This window comes from Lycium ferocissimum, chromosome 7, assembly GCF_029784015.1.
Source record: "Lycium ferocissimum isolate CSIRO_LF1 chromosome 7, AGI_CSIRO_Lferr_CH_V1, whole genome shotgun sequence".
NCBI classification, from domain to species: domain Eukaryota; kingdom Viridiplantae; phylum Streptophyta; class Magnoliopsida; order Solanales; family Solanaceae; genus Lycium; species Lycium ferocissimum.
The window spans coordinates 60,374,294-60,390,318 of NC_081348.1; the positions used below are offsets into that span (position 1 = coordinate 60,374,294).

Consider the following 16,025-nt stretch of genomic DNA (forward strand, 5'->3'; position numbering starts at 1 on the left):
CAGGTCCTTACCTTTTTTTTAACCCTTGCAATTGAGAAGTAACCACTAACGTGTAGATTTAAGATTCACAAAAAGAATTCCAAAATAATGTCCACTTATCCGTCAGTTAAAGGGTTGTTCTTTGTTCTCCGTTTTTCTCTTACATATGCAGCTAAGGTTAAAAAGAGAAGAGGGGCACGTTTTTTCCCCCTTTCTTTTGTTGTTGTTTTTGTTTCCTGATTAGTGACCAACTTTTTTTCACTGTGGTTTTCGTTTTAAATGATCATCCACGTATGTTTAGAGAGCAACTTAAAGTTAAGACTTTTGAACTTTTGCTTAGAATTACATCGTTCACCGCTTCACGTTGATCAACTTAAATAAGACTATTTATCGAATTTCTGGGTTCTAAGTTCATCCTCAATTGTCCTGTCATTTTTAGGTCGACTTAACCGTAAAATCAAGAGGGCAAACTCAAATTTATATTTAAATTGTTAAACAAGCAGCCTGTATATTAGCGTACAATTTTCTCTAACACAATTTTCTCTAACACGAGAGAATTGATGGCATGCTTCTTTCTCTCTGGAACTTTCAGTTTTTCCTTTGTTTGCTTTTGTTAATAAAAGCAGTCACCCGTCACTTGCAAGCACCTTACATTACATGAGTTACCACTCAATAGTAGTTACTTTTGGACAAACAATAATCATCGCCATAGAACTGCTTGATGTATAGGTTAGGTGCACGTTACGAGTTTGAACCTACTATGAATAAAACACTTGGTATTTAAGTGAAGCAGGGCAGAGAGGCGGGCTATGGTCCACTGAGCTTCGAATCGTGAGCCAATTGGTCCTCGAGGACATTCCGGTTATGAAGGAAAAAAGAAAAATTAAAGATTGCATGCCTCAACTAGTTGAGAGAAAGAAAGACAAACAAGTATTTAAGTAATTGTACTACCGTAGTCACTTGCAGCAGAAACTGAATGTAGAAACGGTAGGGATTTGATATCTGAAGATGCATTTACGTTGGAAATTTACAAGGAAGCTACTCCCAATATAGAGCAAGCAGCCTACTAAAACTTTACATCTCTCACCCTCAATTCCCCACAAACACCATTATGGAGGGGGAAAATGGAAAAAAAAGATAAATGTAAAAGAACAGGTCAAGCCATAAAAAGAAAAAGAAAAAGCTAACGAAAACTTACAAAGCAAACCTCTACTCCTAGTTCTTTTTATGGCAAACCCTGCTACCACCCCACAAATTTGAGAAGCCAAGCTAAGTGATGAATATGATCTTCCCCATACAGCAGATTTCCGGCAGGGAAGAAAAAGAAGAGGTCAAGAAAAGAAAAATCACTTACAAATCTATTAGCATGTTTCAATGTGGTAAGTCCTCGCTTACAGTGCCAACACTTGACTTGTCCCCCATGCGCACGTTATACTGCTCATAAACTCTTGCACGATTCTCTTGCCACCACTGTTCAGCTTGTTTCTCGCTAAACCGTTTTCGACTGCATTTTAACACACATCAGTCTTTTGATTCCCAGTGGAAAAGTGACTATATGCAACTTAAAGCATTCAAACACAGAATGTCATTGTAATCACCCATCGATTATTTCAACGTGCACAAAAAAAAGGTTTTTCTTTGGGCAAGATTCTAGAAATGAAATCTCAATCAATCAACTATGCCTCAATCCAAAACATTGTGGGTCGGCTAATATGAATCTGTTATCTGTATGCATTCTACTCTGTTCAGACTAATACCACTCCAATGCTAAATGATTTGTCTTTTAAGGAAAAATAGGGATCATCTGGAACTAGAACGTCTCTAAGATCTCAAAACTTATTCCTACATGGGTATACAAATCTCGACAGAAATACATCCATTGTACAAGAACAACCGCCTCAGTCCCAAGCTAGTTGGAGTTGGCTATACAAATCCTCACTGACCATACAACTGTATTTATGATATCTAAATTTTAAGACAGTTTTGATAATGTCGAGTAGCAGAAATGGGAGATCCACAGACAACCAACATAGAAGCATATAGTTGACAGCCTCGTGCAGAAGAACTGAATACATGAAGGATCTTGTAAACAAACTAAAATTAGATCTTCTGCATCAAACTATAAATAATTTTTCGAAAAATTAGGAACCAGTCCAAGGATAGGAGACATTCCTACCCAAATTATTCTTAAAGAGGGATGGATCACTATAACAGAGAGATAGCCTAATCATAATCATTAAAATGTGCTCACAGAAATTGACAAGTAATTGCCGGCAAAAATAGATAATTAGGGGGAGATCATTTACTTCAACAAGAATAATGCAGAGGATAAAATTCCATCAAATTTAATGACCTAAAGCCACAGTTAACATACCTGAAGCGAACACGTTTAAGATCTTTGACACCTCCAGGTAAGGAGGTAAGTGTAATATATACACCTGGTTCATCTTGTTCGACCCATTCATTCTCATTACGAGAATCACCTTCTTTTGTTCTGGCCCCATTTCTTGTCGTTGGTTCTGGAAACGCTTGTCTGTTTTGAACAGCATTGCGATTACTGGCATTGCTTGATCCATTGGGAAGCAGTTGACTGTTAGATACATTTGACTCCACATCTTGGAAAGTTAGTTGACTATGAACTCGGTCAATACAGCCATTTGGTATGTCACTGGCGGTAATATTGGAACCCGAGGATAAAGATGTAGGAGATTTGATGCTCCGGGAAGCACCTACTGGCAACCTCTCAGCCATTTCCTTCAGCTATGAAAGATAAAGACAACAAAACAGACTATCAGCAACAGAAGCTAATGAAAGGCAGGTCAGCAGAAAATATGAGTTCAAGAAATCATCTTCATCTTCATCAAAAAAGGGCAACAAAAATATTGCACTTAAAGGATACTCGCGAACGATGGCACATAACCTGACCACCAGTGATAGCTCCATGGGCAAGGATGAAGCTATAGAAGCCCTAAGAAGACCACCATCAAGGTCTCAAGCTAAGGACTAAGGAGTTGCAAGCCAAGGTTGATGGGCTTCAATGGGAAATCAAGAAGATGCCATCGTGGAAGAAGAGTCCAAGAATTGTGGCGAAAAGTGGGCTAAGGCCTAAGTGCTACACATATTTCATGGTCCAAAATACACTCGCAAATTTAAGATATACTGCAGAAAATGTTCATTTAATTGTAGACATCTGTTTTTTCCTCTCTGTTTGGGACAAGCAAACTCCTTTTTCTGACAATTATTAGCTGGAATGCTCCAAGATGAACAAACAGTTATAACACAAGACACAAAAAGAAAAATATGCATTATTAGGTTTATTTAGCACAACTGATAACGCAATGACAAAAGAAAACATAAACTCTCATATCGACCAAAACAGAGAAATATTCTGAGCAATGAGAACGACATACTTAATTGTACCAAAATTAACTTATTTATATATAAGACGACTGTATAAAAATCCTAGACCTATACATATATGTATCCTACTTGAAAGAAAACATAATAAATTAAGCAGTTATAATTTGTTACAGTAAATTAAAGCTTTATTTTTCTAATCCACTTTTAAAAGTTTAGTAGAATACATTCATGGTTGTAATAGACGTGGCATTTCACTAAGTTTTTTGACAAGGAGCATTTCACTAAGTCAAAATCGAAACAATTTGCTCTGAGAAACTCATTCCGACGGACATGTATTTCATAGTAAATGTGAGCAACTGTTTGACCAAAATTTTTAAAGCAGGTTACCTGAGCAGTAAGTGACTTGATCACTTCTTTTGCTGCTTTGCATTTGGCAGTCTCTTCTCCAGCAATGGCTATTGCCTCCTTTAGCTGCTTAGTAGTTCTTTCCAGTTCTATATCTTGAAGTTGAGCCTTGCACGTGAGATTTTCCACCTATGATGAAGATCGTTCAACACAGTGCTTTTTTAATGAAATTAATAGTACATTCATTTGATTCAGATGATTCAATTTCAACAAAATCATGATGCGTAAATACAGACAGTTTAGATGCTAGACTCAGTCTTCCATGAGAATGGCATTATAAATTAAGATGTAGCCCAACACTAAAAAAGGCACCTGAAATGGAAAGTGATTTTGAAAATTCTATGGATAAAAGATGACTAACAAGATGAACATTAAATTTTATAGGATGGTTGAAAGACAAGGGAATTATAAAGGAGTAAATATTGAGGCTTAAAGCCCAACATATCCATGGATGAATGTTGTGGAAATGCAAGATATTACAATGAATATGGACAAGATTACAAAGGACCCTATCCAATCGAGGGGGTAAGTAGCACAATTGAAAACACAATGGAAATGAAAGTCCCCAGAGAAGGTTTAGTCATGTCCTATGTTAACTTCCTTATGTACCGGTCTTTTAGGTGTGATAATTTGATTTTGATGATTGAAAGTGACATAAGGGATAAAATTAGACCAAAAACCATTCAGAGGAAGGTTCTCCCAAAAGCATTTTTAGTTCTAAACGTAATAAATTGGAGATACAGGATCCATATTAGTGATACCAACTAGTAGGTATTTAAATTAATATGTATGTCAGGATAAAAGTGTGCTAGAACAGACACCACTAATTTGCCTAAAAGACAGATTGTACGGTGTTGGAATGTAATAGATCCGAATTGAACAAAATGGATATAGAAGATTCACTAGCTGATTCCACTTGATCTGGATTGAGACGTAGTTGTTTGGTTGATATTTATTCGACTGTAAATTTCCACATACAAGATGTACACAGAACTGGAGGACCTCATCAAAATACATAGTTCTACAGAAAAGGGCATTTGACTGAGAGACTAAACTCAATCAGAAGAGAAATAGATCATTGATGGACTTTAATCGCATCTTTCCAGCAGGCTTACATTTTTACTGTAACCAATTGCATTTAATATGGGGATAAGCCTTGACCTGTCCATGACTCAATTATTCCCTTCTTGCCCCTTCTAACCCTCCCCCAGAACCCATAAAAAGATAAAGAAGAAAGCGGAAAGGCAAAAAAGAAACCAAGGTCTCTTTTGTCAAGGCAGTATTTATCTATCTATACTATTATAAAACATGAAGCTTTACACGAAATGTTGATAGACCTTTTTACCCTTTGTACTGCATTCCATGTTGGATAAACTTGTACATAGAATGCATTCATAATTTCATTATTACCTTAAATTCATTATTTGACTTTTTTTAGTAATAAGTAAAACAAAAATTTCATTCTTTAGACATCATGCGCCCACATGGGCGGCTCAACAAGATTGGGGGCCTAAAGCTAAACTTCACTAAGAGGCCTTAGACTTTTTTAAATACTTCCGATACAATTTTCCTGAGGTATTTGTATCAATGATTTAAGAGTTAGACTAGGTACACTATCTTTTAAAACTTTCCATCACTTATTAGAAGAAAAAATAGTGAATATATACGTCGTACCACTCCCAAATATTATATAACTTTCGTACAAGAAATTAGCTGTGTCATAAAGTACCAAATTTTGAATCATGACAATAATCTTTTAAAAAAGTCATAGATAAATTAATTAGGAAAAATTGGGGCCCTAAAATTTTGGGGCCTAAAGCACTTGCTTTAGTTGCTTTAAGCTATTATCATTCTTAGCACAAGCTTTTCGAAGGTCTAATTTAGTTCTTCCATTTCAAAAAGAAAAAGATCTAATTTAGTTCTAGTGCCAAATTTATTATTTAGACATCACACACCTTTTATCATGCTTAGGACAAGTTTTTGAAGGTTTAATTTAGTTCTAATGCCAAATTAACTACATTTTTACATGGTGTTGGCCTAGGGACCCTAAAATTTCTTTTTTTTTCTGGAGTCCTTTTCTTGTTCTTCGTCCAAATTAAAAAATAAAAAATGAAATTAGTTTCGTGGTTACATGATGTTGAGCCAAAGACTCCACATATGCTCTCTGTGGAGATCTGATTCCCGTTCTTTCTTCGAGAAAGTAAAATAAATAAATAAAGTGAAATGAAGAAACTTAAATTGAATTAACCTAAAAATAAGGTAAAATTTTAAATCAAAATTAATGCAAGCATTTTCCTTCCAAAGCAAGCTAAACTTCCATTGGAAAAGAGATCCTTCAACAAACTTAAAAAGTAAAAAAGACAGAAAAATAATGCAGTAACTTTTTAATAAATAAAAACTCCACTATTTCCTTGATGGTGACATAATAAAAGCAGCAAATTTATTTCAAAGTTTTCAAGTTTTTATTTCCTAATTTGCCAAGTTCACATTAGAAACGAGAAACATTTTAAAATACACATGTCCCTGTTTTTCTAAATCCTTATAATAATTAGTACTAATTATCATATGGGATAAACGTGCAATGCACGAAAATAAAGACGAGTAGGATAAATTTGAGAAATCACTTAAGATCTTGATACAAGATATTGCACCTCTTTCCATTTCAGAATAGGAAAGAGACAAGTTTTCTTTATTTAACTTTTTTTTTTTTTTTTTTTTTTTTTTGATAAAGGTAGGTTAAAAGTTTTCTTTATTTAACTTCTTTTTGTTTTAATACATTTTAATACATACAGGAACGAGAGACGCTCTTTTTTGTTTCTTTTTTTAGTTCAATTTTTTCATTTTTGATAACAAGTGCTTTTTTAGTTTAGTTATTATTTGGACGAGAGACATTTTCGTTAAAATAAGTAACTGAATGAGAGACACATTTCCATACAAGCTAGTAACTAATTGGCTCTATACTAACTGTGTATAGCTATAAGAACGGAATTCAACCATCTTCACCACAATTTGCATTTACCAAATAAAGCTACATGCCAAATACAAAGGATACAAAGGATATGAAGTCAAGGAGCGCGCAAGCTGGCCCGGACACCACGGTTATTCCAAAAAAAAAAAAAAACACAAGGATATGAAGTACGTTTTTCTTTCTCCTTTTTTCCCCACTGACTACAATCACAAGTCCTAAAACGTATTTTCTATGACAATTGTACTCCTTATGGTCAAGTTAATCTGCGCAAATATATGTGGACACTTGACATAAAAGAACCAGAAAACTGGTGTTGGCAAGGATGCTGCAGAGATGCCCTCATAGGCATTTTTTGGAAAATGAAGGATGCCCGATGCCTACGGATAATCTTAGTTCTATGTTTTCACAGAGACCACAAGCCTTGACAGTGACTTAACTCTTCAGTTTCAGGTTCAAATGTAGATACTATTTCTATGCAGGTGTAAGACTTCTAAAAGGTAATCCTCCACAATCTACAATGAAGCAGACTAGTAGAGTCATTATAGGAGTAAAGGATTCCAACTTTCAGTCATGCACTCTTGCAAGTAATACTCTCGTTTAATCTCTAGGCGCTTACAATTTTGATCAGTTGATTGTCCTTTAGGTTATGTTTTTAGCATGTCATGTTCAATAGTACAAAGCAGCAACAAGGGTATCATTCCACAAGATAGTACCTATAGAAAACATCAGTGACCTGGAGACTCAAAAAATTATTAAAAACTCAGTACAAGAAGACATATTACAGATAACTCTCCGATGTCACCTCAATAAATTCTCTGATCTGCTCCATTTAATCATACTATCACGTGTAATCCCTTGAAAGTAATAATTATGAACTTGGATGAAGTTTTCACCATCATATGAAAAGATTATACATAAACATTCACCCTTGACCACAAGTACTAAAACATTATTTGACAAGTTTCTCAAGCACAATGGATGCTATTAATATGGTGTTCCTAGAATTTCTAGAGGATTTCTTGCCCCCAGTCCAATGTTTGACACTTCACATTACTGAAAGTGTCCAGAAACACTTAGATTCGTGGAGAACTCAAATATTTGTTTTTTAATTCACATCAGCAAAAAGCATATGATGTGGAGCAAAGAGAGGAAAATGCATCAGAAGTAGATGACTGCTCCTTAGACAATTGACATACCTGTGCTCTTAATTTGATAACCTCTTGGCTAAGGCCATCGTTTGTCCTTTTAGCATCGTCCAAAACAATCTTTGGAGACGTGAGTCCACCCAATGTTGGTGTTGGTGTAGTAGAACGAGGTGGACTGGCCCGTCTAGATATTGGTGATGTTGCTCGAGAAACAATTCTTGATCCAGGAACTGAAGCTGAAAAGAATTTCTTGGAGGAGCCAAATACTGGATTAAGAGACTTGGAAATGTTGAGAGCTCCCCACTGAGAGGTACCATTTGGAATAGGTGAAACACGACTGCTGTTGAATTCAAGTTTTTTCTTCTGTTTGGAAAAACGGTTTTCTACTTGTTTGAAGGATTCCATTGAAGAAAACCTAGCAAGCTGAGCTCGAGACCTTGTATCCAACTTAGTATCCTTGTCTGTCATATCAGTTACTGACTGATTCATGCTTCCTCGTCGACTCATATAAGACTGGGAAGAAGCATCGGTTTCCATAGCTTTTTTCAATTTACTGAAGCAGTTGTCACAGACACGATAGGGTTTATTGGGATTTGGTGCCATTGATGCCCTCATTGATTTTTTGCTGCTACATGAATGACAAAAGACAAGCCCACAGTTATAACAGTTGTGGCGTTTCCTTTTAAAGTTAAAAGGAAGACGACAGCCTGAACACATGGATTGGTCAACCCCTGACACCCATTTATGAAGGCAAATAGCAGCAGTGAAATTAGTACCACAAGCAATACTTTTGACTTGCTTGTCTTTTAAAGCTTCCACTAAAGTTGGAGAATTTCTGTCGTCAGTATCCCCATGACCCAATCTTCCATTTGCCCCCTTTCCCCATGTGTAAACTTCAGTTCGGGAAGTCAAGACAGCAACATGATATGCTCCACAAGCAATCTCCTCCACAAAGCTCTTTGCCAACCTGCCTTCAACACGACGGGGTAACTTCCCATCAGCTTGGTGATGACCTAATTGGCCATATACAGGACTCCCCATTGTATATACATGACCAGAAGTCGTCAATGCAACTGTCAAGCTGTGTCCACATGAAACCTGGCAAAAGTTTGGTTCGACAAGAGCTGCAACACAGGTAGGGACAAGTTTTGACTCCCTGTCACCATGCCCAAGTCTACCTTTATCACCATCTCCCCAAGTAAAAAGTTTTCCTGATGAACAATTACTTGAACTTGAGCTTCCCACCATGACTTCAACAACCGCTGCAGTATGCCAAACCCCACAAGCTGCTCGTACAGTTCGGAGCCCCTTTAAAGACTCCACTTCCCTAGGTTTAGAGACACATTTTCTGTCTCCATGACCAAGAACACCAAAAGTACCATCGCCAAAAGTAAATAATTGACCAGCAGAGGTCACCACCGCAGTATGCCAGGGCCCACATGAGATATATGAGACGTGTATGCCCTCTAAGGGTCCATTTACTCTTTTGGGGACCCAATGACTAACTTCATTTCCATGCCCAAGAAGACCAAAATCACCGTCACCCCATGTGTACAAGTCTCCAGAGAGTGTTACGGCACAAGTATGATTTTCACCACATGCAACAAGCTCAATGTTTGTATGGCTGAGTGAATCTATAAGCTTTGGATGCAGAACATCAGAATCAATACCATGCCCAAGTCTACCTCCCGATTCCTCACCCCAAGAGAAAATCTCGCCTTGCTTTGTCACTAGTGCTGCATGTCGGCCACCACAAGCTATATTTTGAACATCCAATACCACCGCAGATTCTAAAGCTTTGGGAAACAAAGAATCTAATTTGGCACCAAAAGAACTGCTAACTCGATGAGGTCCACCACCTAGGACACCATCCCCAGTGCCTTCCCCCCAGATAAAAACATCTCCCAGGGCATCACCATCATCATGACCAGAACCTTGACTTGATGAGCTAACTGCACTTGAAAGGCTTACTCTAAAATTATCCATCCCTATTCCCTTCATCTGACCATGCACACTATCTGAACCTCCAGAAGACAAGGAATTAACAGAAGCGCTAGCAGAATCTGAAGGGAAAAAACCCTTGGGAGGTACATCATACATAATTACATCAGAAAATCCCTTATCTAGACCATTTTTCGGAGGACTTTCATATGGACTATGAAGGCGAAGCTGATCACCACCATCCTGAAGTACACATAGGATCTCATCATTCAATATCCCAGAGGAGATAAATGAAACCAAAATACTTTTACTCTATCAACATGAATAAATTAAAGGAGATATTTAATCTGCATATGCATGACATGTGGATGCTATAGTACCTTCTGCAAGCTATCAGCACTACTAAAAGGAGAATGCAGAGGAGAGCTTCTTCGTGTATAAGTTCTAGGACTAGTAGCACCGGAAGAAATTCCATCGCTCCTTGATTCTGTTCTCCATTTCCTCTGGTGCCCACGAGATATTAAGGCCTTTAAACCACTAAACCAAACCTCCGCTTCATCTTTATCTTTACATATCTAAGAAGAGAGAACAAAAAGCAAAGGTGAGAAGAGTTTGGTGCATGAACCAACTTCTGACAAAAATGGAATAATACAGAGCAAGAGATCACAATAATTTTTTTTCTTTAAAGGAAAGATACAGCTGTTACTAATGAAACTCTTACCAAATCCAGCGATCTATCATTGTATATAAGTGAAAATGACTGATACTCCTTCTCAGGTCGTGGGTATCTTTGAAAAATTGGCTGGAAATAGAACAGCAGCAATTATTCAGATCAGTGAAAACCTACTAACAAGATTTTTGCCTTGTTATGCTTGTTAGTTATACTGTGTGTATGTGTGGGGAGAAGGCAAGAAAGACGAAGACTGGCAGACTCATACAGCACAATTAATCAAATGAATTAAGGCTTGTGGGCAACCTTCCTTTAGCGGTGTTTGGACCTTGGTCCTATTCATTCTCCACCATCTAATCTTTAAGTTTAGTGTTTATAAAAATTACTATTACATTACCACATTGAACAGAAGATATAAAAATATTTGCTGAGACTAGCGTGTCTAGCACAAAACTAAAGCAAGATCATAACTATTCACGAACAATACATAGGTTCTCAGTGACTTTATCAGATATCACCACTCAAGTCCTCCCCCCCCCCCCCCCCCCCCCCCCGGGCCTCTCGCTTAAAGCTATGCCTGTCATGTACAAGCCTAAACAGGAACAGGAACTACTACCTTCTTTTCTTTGGGATCACTAATGGAAAGAGAACAAGGATTCTTGCACCAGGATAACAGAAAAACCTAAGGTTTATTTGCCGAAATAGAAACGTATTAAGGCCCATGAAAAGATGCCAATACCAATCTGAGAAATGAACCACATTTTTTTTTTTTCCTATTAACACGGGTGAGATCTGAATGCTGAAATGTTCTCACACCCCTGTACCGATACCACTCAAAAAGATAAGCAGATGGATTCATTCGTAAGATAGAGATACCAAATGAAAAAAGTTGCAAGACAGACATAGGCTTTTCACCAAGGGGATAACTTACAGTGCGCTGCCCAGATATTATTCTTGACACATGACTTAGCTTCAGGTGTTTCTCCTCTTTACCTGAAAACCATATTAAAGCAGACTCATCCTGCAACGGGCAACCAGAATTAAGAATAAGCTTTTAGACTGCCTAATTCTCAATTAGCGCAACATTTCAAAGGACACAAAGTAGTCCAGACTTCACGCTAACTTTCTTGATAGGTAAAGTCCAGACTTCAAACTAACTTAACATAGGGAATCAAATTCGGTTAATTGTAATACAACAGTAAATCCAACTTCTAATAAAGAAGGTAAAGATAAACAATCTATGCAGCACGGACTCTCTCTCTCTTATGAAAACACAGTTAATGTTACAACCAAAGTCATCAGCAATGACAGACAAAGAAATGGCCAAAATCAAGCGTTAAACCTTAACTATGGGACAACTTGGAAGAAGGAAACAAAGAATAAATGCATTTGATGATGTTGACCTACACGCTGCGGTTAAACAGTAAGGACAGTTCTCAAAATGGTTGGTTCTCTTTCTGTTGTGAGAAACCAGCATACCTGAATAAAGCACTACTTTAGGTGCATATGTTTATGGAAATTATATATTTTATTTCAGCATAAATGAATGATTTCTAAGTTTTGGTTGTTGGATAACATGAAAGGGTAGGACTTGGAAAGACAATCTGATTACCAACTTTCGCTGCATTTCGCTAGTAACTTGACTTTTAAATATTATCCTGCATAGGATAGAGTGCTATTTTTACTTCTCTTTGGTGTAAGGCAATTCAGATATCACATATTGCTTTCATATTAGCAGAAAGATTAAGGAGCCTGAACCACCTGATGCATACTTTCATGCTTGATAATGCATATTCTCCTTGTGCCATCTAGTATTTCTACATTTAAATGATGGAAAGGAAAGGCAAAGGAACTGATATGGTAAGCATTTGTAAACTGATTATTAGGTAACTCGGTCAGAACCTAAAGGGTTTCTCAGATAGATAGGCTTCAACACACATTTTGGGTAACCTATACAGTAAGACATAAAGCTGAAGATTCCCCAAACTTCAGCAACTGTAAATCATCTGGAGATTGTAGACGGAAATTACAACAAGAAACGTATAACCTATTAATGTTTTATAGGAATTAAATTCCTCACTGGAAAAAAAAAAAAAAAAAGGAAAAAGTAAATAGTATCTCAACCCTCATTGCTACACTCAACAAATAAGAGACAAATCTTTTGTCTTTTTGTTTCGATAAGTACAAATGATAGAGAAATCTTACAAGAATATTCTTAGACGATATATAGAAAAATCAGGGTAATAATACAATTACAAAGTAAATTCCATAGGCTAAAGAAATATGAACTGACACTTACATTTGACAACCGAAAGGGGCAAAACTTCGGCTTCCCCCGTCTCCCATACTTGAGCAAGTATGCACCCTTCTTTAGAGCAGTTATGGCCTGATGTAAATCATAGAAGTAATTATAAGCTGAAAAGAAGCTAAAAGAGGTCGACAGTTTTCAAACCTAATAAATAAACAATGGAACAAGCAATACTAACCCGATTTTCAGAAGTAGTTCTACTTAGGTGGAAGCTGAAAATACAAAATTCGACTTGATTGCTCTTGCTATCCAAAATCAACCCTTTAAATTACTTTTCTAGCAATTTTAGGGCTTACTGTTTTGTCAAGAATGCTATCCTAGTATTATTACCTAAAGTGTCATCCTTATTCTATGTATCAAATGAGCATTACATAATTATTATCCCAATTAAACAGGCTTTCTTTTATCACTCGTCTGAATTGACATCCTAGTATTATTACCTTAATTACCGTTCCTATTCTATGTATCAAATGAGCATTACAGAATTTTTGTCTCAATTAGACAGGCTTTCTTTTATCACTCATTGGCATTACACCCCATAAAGACAAAACTGATTACGAATTCTCACCACAGAATGCCAAAAAATACTTTTAACACTACAAAACAAAAGCAAAAAGGCGGAGACAGGGAAAATTATTATCGTATACTCATAAGTCCCAAAAAAAAAAAAAAAAAGTAGTCATATATATATTAAAAATAATAGGGCATTGTCCAAGTTTCCAGAGCTTATCAATAACGAAATACTATCAAACTACGCTACTATCCAAAACTAGTAGGGTCAGCTTATCATAACCAAATACAAATCATATACGCTACTATCCAAAACTAGCAGGGTCCTCCTGATCACATGACAACAACTTTACCACCTCTCATAGTATTTGTCTAAATCATATACAAATCCTTTTAGGATAATATTTTTTGCTTACTTACCGAACATAAGAAAATAAGTAAGAAACCCACTTATTTTCAGGGAAAACATTTTCCTTCGTATCGAACACACCCTAAATTCAATTCAATCAACTATACCTTAATCCCCAAAACTATTTGGACTCAGCTTATAGTAACAAAAAGAATATACTAGTATGGAACAAAACAATAATACCAACAAACTTCAATCCGCAAATAAGGATTAAAAGTACAAGTTTACTAATTTACCCCTATTTATTAGATGCTTTTTGAGGATTGAGCAGTATTAAAAAAGAACTACTCCCTTCTTTAATGTTAAGGGTATAGTTGGAAAACCGTTGCCAACTTTAGTCTTGAATTCCTAAAGCGACAATTATTTTGGGATAATCTCTGAGCTAAAGCGACAGTTAAAATGAGACGGAGGAAGTAATACTCAACAAACTTCAATCTAGAAGTAAGGGCTAAAACTGCAAAATTACTTATATCACTTTCTAAGCTAAAGCGACAGTTAAAATGGGATGGTGAAAGTAATGGTACTCAACAAACTTCAATCTGCAAGTCATATCTATGTCTTGTTTTAGACTACAAGTTTCAGAAAACTTTTCTTTCATTCTTAAACTCTGTGCTCAGTCAAACACCTTTCACATAAATTGGGACGGAGGGGGTAGTACCGAACAAAAATAATAATACTCAACAAACTTCAATTTGCAAGTAAGGATTAAAACTGCAAATTTACTACTATATGAATTTACCTGCTCAATATCCCTTTCCACTTGTCCACCAGCACGATTAACATCTGAATTCATTCTATAAGCTATTCACATCAAAAAACAATATTACCAAAACTAGCCCTGAAATCTCTAAACCCCAATTTTCAAGAACACCATTTTCAACTCCAACACCTCCCATTCATTTACAAAAATTACAATTCCAATCACCTCAACACAAATTATTCCTAAAATTCACCAAATGGACTGAAAAATTACTGGTTGAAATGATCCTTGATAGCCCCAGAAGTTGCACCAATTGGCTATTTTTGCAACTGCTCAAAAAAAAAAAAAATGTTGAAACGTTTTTTTTTTTTGGGTGTGAAGTGAATAATCAAGAACTAAAGTGGGTCTTAAAAATATAGAAAAATAAACCCACCCCAGATAGCTGAAACTTGGAAAACGACTGAAAATGAGACTTTATAGTTAAAAAATTACAAAAAAGAAAAATACACTGATTTCAATGATTTTTGGAGGTTTTCAGCTAAAATTGAGATAAAGATTGGTATAGGAAGAGATCAACTGAGTAAAGTGAAGCAATAGAATCTAATGTTTGATCTGAAACTTTTTATAAATTTGCAGAAACAAAACACAACACACCACAAAAGTGCTATTGATGAAAGAGAGAGGAGGGACTAAGGTGGACTATGCAGAATTAAAAAATAATATTAGTAATTTTTGACCTTTTTTATGTTGGCTTGGAAATTAAAGTTTCAGTTAAAAAAATAATGTTCCTTGGGGTGTGGGGGCGGCGGTGGTAGAGAAAAGGACCATATTGTACTTTGTAAGACTTTAACCCATTTTTCATTGATTGTTTTTCATTTCGCAATTTATAGTTTTGTAGCTTGTGTTGCCTATATATATATATATAGGGTGGAAAAGAGGACTTTGCATGAATATTAGGAGGGGAAAATAGATGAGGCGAGTGTTTCTGAAGAGGAAATCTTGATGAAAAAAGCATGAGGAGGATTTTGGAAAGATTTATCAGTAATAATTCCTTTCACAGTTGTTCATTTAACGCCTTCTCTCCATGCTTTAATCAGCTGCTTTGCCGTAGTAAGTTTTTTTTTTTTTGTGCTTTTGACATGTAGTATCTCAAGTTTCCTAGCTGGACTTATTCAAAGTTTAGTCGAAAAAAATTCATTAGTTTAATTTTCTCCCCAAATCAAAAAATGTAGAGCAACTCCAAACAAGCAACTTTCAATCCATTTTCAACAAAAAAACTTGATTCTCAAAATTTGAACTCAAGGTCTTAAGGGAAGAGGAACATTTATTATTTTATTCTTTTATGGTAAGTAAACTTATAGTACGTCCTATATCTAAAATGAAGAAAAGGAAGCACAAATGAAAAATATAAATAGGCAAAATTATTAGAAAATAAGCTTAATTTTGTATTCTTCAGGAACATTTATTATTTTATTCTTTGGCTGGTGTACGTCTATATCTAAAATGAAGAAAAGGTAGCACAAATGAAAAATATACATGGTAAATAAAAGGGCAATTATGAAACTAACAATTATTTACCTCTCATGTGTGATTTAACACTGGCAGAAGGAAGGGGGAAAAGTGAAATGAT

At 35.9% G+C, this 16,025-nt stretch overlaps 2 protein-coding genes across 3 annotated transcripts; both read right to left on the reverse strand.

Annotated features, from left to right (window-relative positions):
• Positions 1 to 952: 952 nt before the first annotated feature.
• On the reverse strand, positions 953 to 10,157 carry LOC132062403 (PH, RCC1 and FYVE domains-containing protein 1-like). The gene is made up of 5 exons (XM_059454977.1): positions 10,150 to 10,157; positions 7,909 to 10,108; positions 3,727 to 3,873; positions 2,354 to 2,739; positions 953 to 1,483 (listed from the first exon to the last, which is right to left on the reverse strand). The coding sequence occupies exons 1-5, from the start codon at positions 10,155 to 10,157 to the stop codon at positions 1,351 to 1,353; spliced, it is 2,874 nt and encodes a 957-aa protein (XP_059310960.1). The 3' UTR covers positions 953 to 1,350.
• Positions 10,155 to 15,430, reverse strand: LOC132065797 (PH, RCC1 and FYVE domains-containing protein 1-like). Of its 2 annotated transcripts, none has more exons than XM_059459334.1 (6): positions 15,133 to 15,430; positions 14,435 to 14,496; positions 12,768 to 12,854; positions 11,400 to 11,489; positions 10,520 to 10,600; positions 10,155 to 10,373 (listed from the first exon to the last, which is right to left on the reverse strand). In XM_059459334.1, exons 2-6 carry the CDS (start codon positions 14,486 to 14,488, stop codon positions 10,170 to 10,172), a joined length of 516 nt encoding a protein of 171 aa, XP_059315317.1. In that variant the 5' UTR covers positions 14,489 to 14,496; positions 15,133 to 15,430; the 3' UTR covers positions 10,155 to 10,169. The 2 variants fall into 2 exon arrangements, with proteins under 2 accessions (XP_059315317.1, XP_059315316.1); XM_059459333.1 differs by having other exon boundaries at positions 14,435 to 14,724; positions 15,133 to 15,423.
• Positions 15,431 to 16,025: the final 595 nt, after the last annotated feature.